Below are 13,588 nucleotides of genomic sequence, written 5' to 3' on the forward strand. Positions count from 1 at the left end.
TTGGTGTCAAATACAACAATTTCCTAAAATTGTTAAGAAAAAACAGCTATTGTACAACTGCAAATGACTTGTATTCTAGAAAGACGGAACAATTTAAAAGGTGAAAATATAACTTAATAAGGCTATGAGTAAGTTTCATGTCACTTTGAAAGCCAGTTGAAGTACTTCTCTCCTATCAGAAAAAAAATAAATATAAATAAATTTTTTTTTTTAAAACAGCAGAACCACTTCAATTTAATTTAATTTTTAGTAAGTACTACAAATGGTAAGTACTTATTACTTTCAAAGGTTCCGTGACATATGGCACGATACACATTTTTGCATATATATTAAGACAATAAATATATATACATATATTCCAGAAGAGTTTTAACTGATGGGTGATACTTGTACAGGTGTTGCTCTGCAAATAGTGCACAGGTCAATTGTCCATAATTCTTAAATAAATACTAATTTATAACCAATGCTTCCTGAGAAACACTTAAAAGATGTAATTATTACCTCTGGCCTCCACTAAAGAAGAGTCAATATATCAAGGAAGCACAATAATTTAGCATACCTGCTAAAAAGAACAAAAGCATAGTCCTCAAGTCCAATCTCACAAAGACGCCACTATAAAAAATCAGTCACAAAGAACAGGCTCTCAGAAACTGAAATGAAATCCGTGTCAATTTGAAACAAATGTAGAGTAATTGATGCATAATGATCGTACCCTTTGGCGCATTGCCATCGCAGCATCAGGGGCATCATTTCGAATACCACTTTCAAGACCCTTTACAATTACTTCTCGCAGAGCATTTAAAGATTGTATGGTTTTGACCAGCATATGCATGCCATTATTTGTGGAAGCATTATTTGTTTCTTGCAAACTATCCAAACTCTGGAAACCAACAAAATAACCATTTATGACAAATTAATACAAAAATAAAATTGTCAAAACCAAACATAAGCAAATCGTTGGTTCAAACAAAGGGGAGTATAAAGAGAGTGAGTTCATTAAAATATGAGATGGTAAGTTTATGCAATAAAAATTAAGTGTGAGTCGTGACAAATTACAACTTAATGAATGGTTTCTGACTTCAAGCCTAATGTAAGAAAAATATATTTTCAGTTTTTACCTCTTGTTTGAAATTAAGAGAATAGCATCAAAATGATTCTCCTAAATCACAAAAAGATTGCAACAATCTCTTGCTCAGCTTCTGCCATGAGTGAATCAGTTCAAAAGGTATGCTACCTATTGAAGAACATTCTTTCCTCAAAGAAAATACCGCTTCATAATATGACATATTTGCTATTTGTGCTATATTTTGACTTTGCACTCAGGGGAGAGAGAGGGAGAGAGAGCAAAACAATAAAAGATGTAAGATGACCAATAGAAGAGTTTTAAAAAGGCTTAAAATGGGGGACAAAACACAAAATATAGACAGGTACAGCATTACACTTAGAAAATATGAAGAAGAAGAACTCCGAAAATATGAGGAAGAAGGAATATATTTCTGTTATATTCAAAACTTCTTATCTTACAAGACCAAATGACACTCCTTATATAGGAGATATTACAAACATCATCATAACCCATTATATGCCACTTACATATTATATATTACCACTATCTACCACTATCTTATTATATACATGCCACTATCTACCACCAACACCACTATCATATTCTATACATGCCACTATCTACAACTAACACCACTATCATATTCTATACATACCACTATCTACCACCAATACCACTATCATATTCTATACATGCCACTATCTACCACCAACACCACTATCATATTATATGCATGAACACAATTTCCAGCACTCCCCCCTCAAGCTGGTTTGAAGATATCTTCCATAGCCAGCTTGCTAGTCAGCTTATCAAATTGCTTCTTGTGTAGTCCCTTCGTTAGCACATCAGCTAATTGTTCACCTGTTGGAAGGTAGGTCATACAGATTATGCCAGCATTGATTTTCTCCTTGATGAAATGTTTATCCACTTCTATATGTTTTGTGCGATCATGTAGAACTGGATTATGAGCTATAGATATAGCTGCTGTGTTGTCACAATAGACCTTCATAGGTGTCGGGTGAGAAAGCTTTAATTCTTCAAGAATTCTTTTAATCCACATTACTTCACAGATTCCATGGGCAACAGCTCTGAACTCTGCTTCTGCACTACTTCTAGCTACCACATTCTGTTTTTTACTCCGCCATGTAACTAGGTTCCCACCCACAAAGGAGCAGTATCCGGATGTTGATCTCCTGTCTGTAACACTTCCTGCCCAGTCTGCATCTGTGTATACTTCAACTTGAAGATGTCCATGTTTCTTGAATAGTAAGCCTCTCCCTGGAGTTCCTTTCAAATATCTTAAGATCTTATAAACGGCCTCAAAGTGCTCTGCCCCTGGTGAGTGCATGAACTGACTTACCATGCTGACTGCAAAGGCAATATCAGGCCGCGTATGAGACAAGTAAATCAATTTCCCTACAAGTCGCTGATATTGTTCTCTCTCTTTGACTTCTTCAGCCTTAGCAGCTTGTAACTTCAAGTTAGGCTCGATCGGAGTCTCCGCCATCTTACAACCAAGCATACCTGTTTCTCCAAGGAGATCAAGAACATATTTTCTCTGATTAACGAATATACCTTCCTTGGATCTTGCAAATTCCATTCCGAGGAAATACTTGAGGGCTCCCAGATCCTTAATGTGAAATTCTTTTGCGAGTTTCTCTTTGAGGGCTGCTAACTCTGCTTCATCATTACCAGTTAAAATGATGTCATCAACATAAACAATCAAAATTGCAATTTTACTGTTTTTTGAATGTTTATAAAATATTGTGTGATCTGCTTGACTCTGCGAGAAGCCACAACTGATAACTGCCTTCCCAAAGCGTTCAAACCACGCTCTTGGTGATTGTTTGAGTCCGTATAATGACTTGTTCAATCTGCATACTCTGTCACTTCCAAGTCTCTGCTCAAATCCCGGCGGTAGGCTCATGTACACCTCCTCTTCAAGATCACCATTGAGAAATGCATTTTTAATGTCAAGTTGATGTAGAGGCCAATCTGAATTTACTGCAAGAGATAACAGTACTCTGATGGAATTTATTTTAGCAACAGGAGCAAACGTCTCCTGATAGTCGATCCCATAAGTTTCAGTGAAGCCTTTAGCTACCAGTCTCGCCTTGTATCTCTCAACGCTTCCATCTGCGTTACATTTTATCGTAAACACCCATTTACATCCAACTGTTTTCTTGTCTTTGGGTAGATCAACTATCTCCCAAGTACCACTTCTCCTTAAAGCATTCATCTCCTCCATGACTGCTAATTTCCAATTCGGATCATCCAATGCTTCCTGTATATTCCTTGGAACAAACAAGTGTGAAATCCTAGATGTGAAAGCTCTATGGTTTTTAGACAGTCTTTGATAGGAGAGGTAATTTGCAATAGGATGTTTAATGCAATTTCGGACACCTTTCCTAATTGCTATAGGTACATCAAGGTCGGAAATAGAAGGAATAGGATTACCTAAAATTTCGATGCCAGAACTCGGGTGGACATTCGGGTCATTAGGATGGACATTCGGGTCATTATTCCTCAGATGAAATCGCTTCCTAGTATAAACCTGAAGCTCAGGATTTAGATCATTTTGTAGTACTTCTCCCCCTAAACAAGAATCTTCTTGACTAGGCACCATAGAACTTGGTTCTCCTAAGTGATCATTATCAGACAGATGTGGTTTTTGTGTAGGATAAATGACATTGGGGAGCGGGATAGAAATATCCCAAAAACGGTCTTCTACTCCACTTGTCTCCCCCTGAAGAGAAGTGTTGGGGAAATAGGATTTTGTTTCCACAAATGACACATCCATACTCACATGAAATTTCTAGTTTTGAGGATCGAAGCACTTATACCCCTGTTTGTTTGAGGAATAACCCAAAAAAACACATTTTATAGCACGGGGGTCAAGTTTTGAACGAAATTGACTGGGAACATGAACATAGGCAGTACATCCAAAAACTTTGGCGGGTAAATCAGAAAACAACCTCGTGTCAGGAAAAAAAGTTTTGAGACAATCAAAAGGTGTTTTGTATGTTAACACCTTTGTAGGCATCCTGTTTATCAAATACGAGGCTGTTAAAATTGCTTCACCCCATAAATATTTAGGAACATGCATGTAAAACATTATAGCACGTGCTACTTCAAGTAGATGTTTATTTTTTCGTTCTGCAATGCCATTTTGTTGAGGGGTATCCCGACATGTAGATTGATGAAAAATCCCCTTTTTTTCCAAAAACTCACCCAACTGCTCATTGAAATATTCTGTTCCATTATCAGAATGTAAAATACCAATTTTGGTTTGAAATTGGTTTTCAATCATATTGTAAAAATTTGTGAATAAATTTTTCACGTCAGATTTTTTATTCATCAAATAAATCCAACATAAGCGGGTATGGTCATCAATAAATGTAACAAACCATCTTTTACCAGAAAGAGTAGTGATTTTAGAAGGGCCCCAAACATCACTATGAATCAAATAAAAAGGTTTTGAAGCCTGGTAAGGTTTTGGCAAATAAGTAGAGCGATGAAATTTTGCAAAAATGCAACTTTCACAATGAAAAGAAGAACAATCAATCCCTTTAAATAATTCTGGAAATAAATGTTTCAGATAAAGAAAACTAGGATGTCCTAGCCTATAGTGCCATAGCATTATTTTTTCTCGAACAGAGATTGAACTGGTACTATTAAAGCTCTGAGCTTTTTTATTACTAACAGGTACTTCATCAAAGTAGTAAAGACCTTCAAGCATCCTAGCATGCCCAATCATCATCCCCGAGTTCTGGTCCTGAAATTCACAATGGGATTCAAAAAATGTAACACGACAATTAGAATCCTTAGATAGTTTACTGACAGACAAAAGGTTACAGGCTAAGTTGGGGACGTGAAGAACAGCATTGAGATTAATTTTCTCAGTTAGTTTAATAAATCCTTTTCCTGCAATAGGTGAAAAACTACCATCGGCTATTCTGATTTTGTCATGACCAGAACAAGGGAAATAGGTACTAAATAAATGGGAAAAACTAGTCATGTGATCGGAGGCACCGGAATCTATGATCCACGGAGAGAAGTTTAGGCAAGAGAAGGCTTTAGGATTTCTACCTGTTTGTGCCAACAAAACACTAGGAGTACCGGTTGAGGAGTTGGATTTTATCAGCTTTAAGAGTTGATCAATCTGCTCTTTGTTGAAGGGACCTGAATCGGCTTCATTAGCGGTAGGAAAGCCACGATTCTTCTCTCCTTGTTTGCTGCTTTTCCAGTTGACAGGTTTGCCATGAATCTTCCAACACGTTTCGCGTGTATGGCGAGGCTTGTTGCAAAAATCACACCAGACCCGTGGCTTATCATCAAACCTGCGCTGGTAATTTGCAGCCTTGTTGGCCGCAGCATCGCTAATTAAAGCAGAAATTTCAATTGATTCACCATTACCTTTTTTCTTAAGCATGACGCTCCTTCGGCTCTCTTCCCTTCTGACTTCGGCAAATACTTCGCCAATGGATGGGAGAGGAGGTCTGCCAATAATTCTTCCTCGCACTTCATCGAACTCAATGTTGAGGCCGGCAAGAAACTTGTAAATACGGCTGTCTTCCACAGTTTTCTTGTGGTGGTTGCAGTCGTCAACTGATTTCCATTCGTATGTGTTGAAGATGTCAAGATCCTGCCACAACCTTTTCAACGAATTGAAATATTTGGTGACGGAATCATCTCCTTGACGAATCTCTCCCAACTTCAAAGTTAATTCGAAAACTTGAGATTGATTTCCTAGGTCAGAATACATCTGACTAACATTATCCCACAATTCTTGTGCAGTAGTATAGCACATGTAATTAGAGCTTATATCCTCCTCCATGAAATTGACCAACCATGTCATAACCATGGAGTTTTCAGCGTCCCAATTGTCGAACAGCGGATCATTAACCGCAGGAGCCTTCTTGTCACCATGTAATTAGAGCTTATATCCTCCTCCATGGAATTGACCAACCATGTCATAACCATGGAGTTTTCAGCGTCCCAATTGTCGAACAGCGGATCATTAACCGCAGGAGCCTTCTTGTCACCAGTGATGTAACCGATCTTTCCTTGCCCACGGATATACATCCGGACAGATTGTGACCAGCGGAGAAAATTATCACCATTTAGGCGGATGGTGGTGATTTGGACAGAGTGAGAGTTGGACGTTTTCACCGGAATGGCAGCGGCAGGGGTTGAAGTGGTTCCGGACGTGACTTCCGACATGGCTATGACGGTTTTAGGGCTGCTGTGTTTTTTGTTGCTCTGATACCAACTTAGAAAATATGAAGAAGAAGAACTCCGAAAATATGAGGAAGAAGGAATATATTTCTGTTATATTCAAAACTTCTTATCTTACAAGACCAAATGACACTCCTTATATAGGAGATATTACAAACATCATCATAACCCATTATATGCCACTTACATATTATATATTACCACTATCTACCACTATCTTATTATATACATGCCACTATCTACCACCAACACCACTATCATATGCTATACATGCCACTATCTACAACCAACACCACTATCATATTCTATACATACCACTATCTACCACCAATACCACTATCATATTCTATACATGCCATGTAGAAAATTTAATGTATAAAGAGAAATAGAGAATTGTATTATTGATTGATATATATTGATGTTATTACAATGATTCATGATTCCTATATATAGAAGAGGGTGAGTGTGTAGTAGGTAAGGAGTAGGTGAAGTGGAGGTGGTAGTGGTGTAGTGGGTTAGGTTTAGTGGAGTAGGTGAGGTGGTAGTGGTGTAGTGGGTTAGGTTTAGTGGAGTAGGTTTAAGTGGGTGAAGTAGGTGGAGAGTAGGTGGATTTTAACAGCCCCCCGCAAACTCAAGGGGGATAGGAACTAACCAACTTGAGTTTGGAGAGAGTAACAAAACAAGAAAATACATAAAAATAAACGAGGATAGGAGACACTGTATGGTCGTGTCAGACCATTGTAGAAGACTGTATGGTTATGGTAGACCGATGTAGAAGACAGTTTATGGGGTCATGTCGGACCGTTGTAGAAGACAGTTTACGGGGTCATGTCGGACCGTTGTAGCAGACAATGTTGTGACAGTTGTTGTGACAGTTTACAGAGTCTTGCTGGACCCTTGTAGAAATTAACCGGAATCAATGTCGGGACAGTTTACAGAGTCTTGTCGGACCCATAAAGGAGCTAACCGGAATCAATGTCGGGACAGTTTACAGAGTCTTGTCGGACTCATGAAGGAGCTAACCGGAATCAATGTCGGGACAGTTTACAGAGTCTTGTCGGACCCATGAAGGAGCTAACCGGAATCAATGTCGGGACAGTTTACAGAGTCTTGTCGGACCCTTAAAAAAGTTGCACCCTCAAAAGGTGTGCCCAATTTTTTCAAAAGGCGTGCCATCAAAAGGCGTGCCATCAAAAGGCGTGCCCACTTTATCAAAAGATGTGCCATGAAAAGGCGTGCCAGTTTGTCGGGCGGCAAGAGGCGCGCAATGCGCGTGGCTGGCCCTGGCTATTTAAAACAAGGTTGAGGCGAAGGCTGTGCATACGAGTCTGAAACCTCTGAACGCTCGGAGAGCTTGTCTCTGCAAATCTTGAAACACCCGGAAACCAACCCTTCTCTGAAACACTTAGCAACTCAAAAACATGGCCTCTTCTTCCCGTCCAGCTACCCAGAACCTGCTCACGCTCTTTCCAGAACTGAACGAGCCCACAAGAGAAATAACTGGTGCGGTGGCCAGTGAACCGCAACCAAACACCTCTGGTTTTGCTCCATTGAACTTTCCGATGCGGTCGGTGGAGCAAAAAATGGCGATGCAAACTGATATTGAGGCTAATCAGTATACTCTGAAGTCATGCGTGGAAACCATGACGGCGGTCACAAATTTGTCGAACTGGCTGCAGAGTAGGACAAATGAGGTGCAGCATGTAAACTCCCAGCTGGCTCTGCTCCAACGCATGTATAAGGATGCGCGAGCAGAGATAAGCGTGCTAAGGGCAGAAAACAAGGAGCTGAAGCGGAAGGCCACCGTGATGTTTCGATTTGGAGGTCTACCATATGCTGCAGTGGAGGAGCAGGAGGGAGTGAACGTGCTCGGTGGAGTGGGTAGTATGGAGGCAGCGCCGGTAAGGGACACCCAAGAGAAAAGCAAGAAGAAGAGACCTGCAGCAGAGTAGAGAAGAAAAATACCACTGTGGGTGCGGGTGTGTTGTGGTGGTTTGTTTGTTTGTTGGTTTTTTTTTTTTTTTTTTTTTTTTTTTTTTTTTGTGTAAAATTGTGATCGGGGTTAATCCCTGAGATGAATAAAATATGATTTGGTGTGCAAAGCTATATGGTATGAAGGGAATTGGAAAAAGATTAAAAAGAATGTGAAAGAAAAATAAAGAAAAAATAATAAAAATATATTTGAAATCAAAAATAAAAGATGGAGGAAATAAGGAAAGTGGTTTGGAGAAAATAAATAAAAATAAAAATAAAAATAATGGAGTTGGAAATCAAACGGAGGAGAGATGAAGATTTTTTTTTTTTTTTTTAATATAATATAATAAAAAGAGATATATATATATATATATATAATAATAAAGAAAGTGGGGAACAAGAGTGTAAAGAAAAGAAAAAGTATAGGTTGCATCGTGGGTCACATGGGTGAGTAAAAGAAAACAATAAAGAAATGAGTGGGTGCCCCCCATGTGCAAGGATAGTGCTGGCACTTCAATAGGTGGTACAGCCTGCTGAGCATCAGCTTTGACAGGAGCTGCCTTTGGACCTTTTCTCTAATAAATGCGTCAAACTGTTGCTGTTGGTGTTATCAAGAATGTGGAGAAGAGGAGGCTTGTCTGATGGCCTCTTGGGCTGTGTAATCATATCGAGGTTGGTGGACCTCTCAATCATGTTGTCACCCTCAAAACCAGAGATGGGGACAAAAGGAATTTTGTCAGGGTTGTAACCAACCTTCTTCAGATAGGAAGAGACTTCCTGCACAATTTCATCATACCTTGCTTTTGAGTACTTAGGAGTGGTAGCATCCATCTTGTTACAGCAGCAAATCATCTGCCTCACTCCAAGAGTAAAAGGAAGGAGAGCATGTTCACGGAAGAACTTGGGCTCCTTCTCAATCTCCTTGCCAGATCGACGATCAATCTCAGCAAACTTGACAGTAATGTGGGAGGTGTGGCAGTCAAGAACTGGAGCATACCCATTACCAATCTGACCCGGGTGATTCATAATAATAACCTGGGAGGTGAAATTTGCAGCTTCCTTGGCTGGATCATCCTTTGAGTTGGATGCAACAAAACCACGCTTGAGATCCTTCACTGCAACATTGTAGATGAAGACGATCGAGACGGTGGTGTATGGGAGGACAACAGTGAGAGGAGAGGCAGTGGTGGTGGACTCGAAGAAATTTCAAGGTATGTGTAGAAAATTCTAGCAGATTAGGTTGAGGTCCGGCGGGCGGCCAAGGCGAGGTTGCCGCCCGCCGGTGAAGCGAAAAATACTAAGTGCTTAACCTTGCTCTGATACCATGTAGAAAATTTAATGTATAAAGAGAAATAGAGAATTGTATTATTGATTGATATATATTGATGTTATTACAATGATTCATGATTCCTATATATAGAAGAGGGTGAGTGTGTAGTAGGTAAGGAGTAGGTGAAGTGGAGGTGGTAGTGGTGTAGTGGGTTAGGTTTAGTGGAGTAGGTGAGGTGGTAGTGGTGTAGTGGGTTAGGTTTAGTGGAGTAGGTTTAAGTGGGTGAAGTAGGTGGAGAGTAGGTGGATTTTAACATGCCACTATCTACCACCAACACCACTATCATATTATATGCATGAACACAATTTCCAGCAATTACCTAAATGAGAGTTGGACAGAGAACACATGTCTCAGAACCCTTGACAACTTGAAAACAATGTCACATGGTTCCGATGGAAGATTAAGGATCAAGCTCATCAATGGTTCCGGTGGCGATCCAAAGCTTAAAGGAGATGAGCATAACAATGAAAAAGCTAATGAAGAATCTAAGCAAAGGTTCTCGAGGTGCCACCACTATTGGCTTGACAAAGAGATGGAAGAAAGTAGAGGCAGCAATATTTTCTGTACTTTAGATGCAGTTGAGAAGGAAGTCAGGAGCAGCCACTTGAAGTAAGAATGATTGCTCAATTTTCAAGTTTAATTCCTAGATTTTCCCAAATGAGATTCTTCCATTGTTTAATATATGATGAGCAACTGATATGGTCCCAGGTTTGACATTTTCCTATTTACTAGCCCATTGCAAGCATTCTGAAAATCACACAGCCCAGAAGACAAATTGCTGGAGCTACCAACGAAAGACTTAGTCAGTTGGTGCATGTGTACCACTACTGTCAGCTTTGGGAAACTATATATACCCCCTTCTTATTATTACTTGTTCAAGAGAACCGTGTATTGATTGTTGGCTGTTTGATGAATGCTTATACTACAATACGCATTTATACTTCAATAAACTGTTGTTGCCATCATGCAATTTGGGAGCTATAATTGCACGGGAAAGATTTAGTAGAATGTTTTGGCGAATAATAAAGCTGTTGCACAATATGATTTTGGCCAAGCTTAAGGAACTTCAAAGCAATTAAAGAAAAGCCCAGGCAAACAACTCTGAAAAAGCAAAGAAAATAGCAACAAAACCCAAAAAAAATCTTAAAATTCAGCTACAATCGCTTCAAGCCCAAAATCAAGCTCATAGTTGTTACCGGCAATCAATCCATTCTCACCTTTTCCCCAATATGGCTTAACCCCTTTACCAACTATGTCTCAAACTTCGCCCATTAAATGTTGTATTGCATCAAGGTTCAAACTCACTGGAATCAAGTTCTTTCAAACCAGAGGGACTTGATGGGGATCAACAGCTTAAAGTCTTCATCACAATCAATGGCCATGTTACTTTTCTTTTTCAAATTAATCATGTCACAACACATTTCTATGAGCATTATGACTCATTTTTTTACATTTTGACATATCGAAACTCGTCTCCTTAGATTTTAGTTTATTATATTTAATTTGGTTTTCCTCCTAAGGTAACTTCAAAGGTTCACATAGGAAAATATTGTTAGGATTGCTACATTCACCTTTTGGAATGGAAGCGTAGTAAGTTTCAAAACAAATGTTCCAAACCGTAAATCACTAGGGTAATAGTGTTTTCTGGTAACACTAATCAAGGGAAATTTGATAATTTCCCAAAGATACATGATGGAATCTAGTTTAGTAGAATATTTAGTTATGAGATTTTTTTATGTTCTTTTTTGCTTGGAATTAGATTGGTGTGGATTAAAAAATAGATAATTTAATATAAGAAAATAAATCAAGGTTCAACCTATCAAACAAACTTTTTTTTTTTTTTTGATAATTAACGAACACCAATATTTTATCATAGACAAATAATTCAAAATTGCACATAAACACAATTATCTAACTCATAAATTATAAACATTTGAAAATAGTTACGAAATTGAAGTGTTTTACATGATAAGCCTAGAGAAGGAGAAGGAGAAGGAGAAGGAGATTGAGGAGATGAACAAGAAGAATAACAACTGTTAGTCTAGTCGAAGAGAAAGGTCTATCCAACCAACATTTTTGTAATTAGGGCTCAAAAGTATTGGGTTGCAATGTATGTCTTAAGAGTTTAATCCCTTGTAGCAGCATATAAACCAAAAACAATGAGATTAAGGGTAATCAAGGGTAGTAATTGTACTAAACAAACATTTTAAAAGAAGCGCACAAGTTGTGCGCCCTGAGCCTAAGCCCAAAGTGCACGCTTCATATGCCTTTATGGGGCCTGTTTTTTACATTGCCTAGCCTATGATGTTCTAAAGCGCACTGACTATGCCTTGATGAGCCTGGGGCCAGGGAATAACACTAAACTTCACGTGCTTCTATGTAAGCAAACCTGTTGTGAAATAATAGATCAACTTTTACTAATAATAATTGTTCGCAAATTTTTAGACTCCATTAATTTCTTGTCAGTGTCCTAAAAGTTCTAAAAGAGATTCTAGGCTATCTTTTCTTTTTCTTCTTTGATTTAACTTTCAGCAGCTATGCTTTTCATTAGTGTAAGTTTTGTGACCAAACCCTAAACCTTTGATTCTAAAACCCTAACCCTAATTTTTTTTTTTTTTTTTTGATCGGCGAAAGTCGGCGGTTAGTTGTTAGATTGGCACATTGGAGGGAGTTGAAACTCACACCCATACACCTTGCAAGAAAATCTTTCCCTCCCGTTCCACTCTTAAGAGTGGAACCCAAGACCTCCCCCTTAGGAGAGACTTGGTGGCCAAAGGGCTAGCCAACTAGGCTAGAGCCCCTTGGTTAACGCTAACCCTAATTACCCCACCAATGTAGCACCTCAAACCTCATCTTTCCCTCGCTGTGCAGAAAATCCAGCAAGTTTCTTCTCTCTTTGTTTTCACACTTCAAATGGCCACAAAACTTCCATCTTTCTGTCCTATATTCGTCACCAAACCTACATCTAATCTTCCTAATAAAAAACACTCAACATTAACCCCCCACCAACCATGTTTAACCATAGGACAACCTTAATTCCCTTGCTTAAGGCTCTGCCCTACATCATCGGTCATCATTCTAATTTTCAATGGTCTCGTTTCTTGCACGAATCATTGAACATACTTGCAATCTTATAATACAGTCAAGTTGTATATGAACTGTGCAAAGATCAAGCTAACATAAATTAATATTATCATGCGTAGCACAAACGTAACAATTAGTAATAGTAAATTATCAATGAAAGACCTGGAAATGTTTATCTATTTAGTAAGTATACAAATGTAGCTGAATCCAAAAAAAAAAAAAAATCATAGATAAATTCACATAATCATCACCAGCTAAATGTAAACGTCAAATCATATCCGCAGATGAAAACCGAGTATAATGTAAAGTGACCGTCTACCTTCTTGCACTCTAAAAATAATGAAAGAGCTGACAAACTTCGTTCATCCAAAGAATCCTTTATTGATTCAAGTTGTTCTGCAAGGCTGTAACAATAGGCAACCACAAACAAATGTCAAAACAAGCAATTTTGAAGTAATTGAGTAAATGTTCCCAATAAATAAATAAACAAAAAGGCGCATTTATAATTGGACTGGTATCTGTAAATGGGAGATTTTAATCTGACTTTAGACCCAACCTTAATCCCTTCAAACAGAATAAATTTACTATGAAATACAAATGACCAATGCTTAAACTTTAGAAAGATTTTTGGTCATTCTAGAAGTAGAACTAATATATGACCATGGTCCAAACTTAGGATTAGTTGGTCAGCATGTTGCAAAGGTAACCAAATTTACAGAGGTCAATAATTTTTGTTTCATTACCTTTTGGGCTACATATTAGTCAATTTGGAAGTGTAAAATGTTAAACCATCAAAAAAGAAGAAGAAGAAGAAGAAGAAGAAGAAGAAGAGAGGAAGGGGTTCTCCTATAATCAGATAGTACAGTATCAAAATGTTTTGTTTGTAATTCAAAGAT

General features: G+C 38.4%; 2 protein-coding genes across 3 annotated transcripts in view; both read right to left on the minus strand.

Annotated features, from left to right (window-relative positions):
• PWD (chloroplastidic phosphoglucan, water dikinase (ATGWD3)) overlaps positions 1-13,588 on the minus strand; it is a 48,395-nt gene that overhangs the window by 26,040 nt on the left and 8,767 nt on the right. For both annotated transcript variants that reach the window (XM_082878014.1, XM_028237599.2), the window contains exons 7-9: positions 13,012-13,096; positions 713-880; positions 560-612 (exon numbers count right to left, since the gene is read on the minus strand). In XM_082878014.1, the coding sequence (XP_082734140.1) occupies positions 560-612; positions 713-880; positions 13,012-13,096 (306 nt within the window). The remainder of the gene's footprint in view (positions 1-559; positions 613-712; positions 881-13,011; positions 13,097-13,588) is intronic.
• LOC114290503 (uncharacterized) lies at positions 8,671-9,484 on the minus strand (the record flags this gene model as incomplete). The annotated part of the gene is made up of 1 exon (XM_082878015.1): positions 8,671-9,484. A coding segment is annotated over one exon (666 nt), but the record flags the coding sequence as incomplete, so codon positions are not given.

This window comes from Camellia sinensis, chromosome 7 (assembly GCF_055761805.1).
Source record: "Camellia sinensis isolate YWXY chromosome 7, ASM5576180v1, whole genome shotgun sequence".
NCBI classification, from domain to species: domain Eukaryota; kingdom Viridiplantae; phylum Streptophyta; class Magnoliopsida; order Ericales; family Theaceae; genus Camellia; species Camellia sinensis.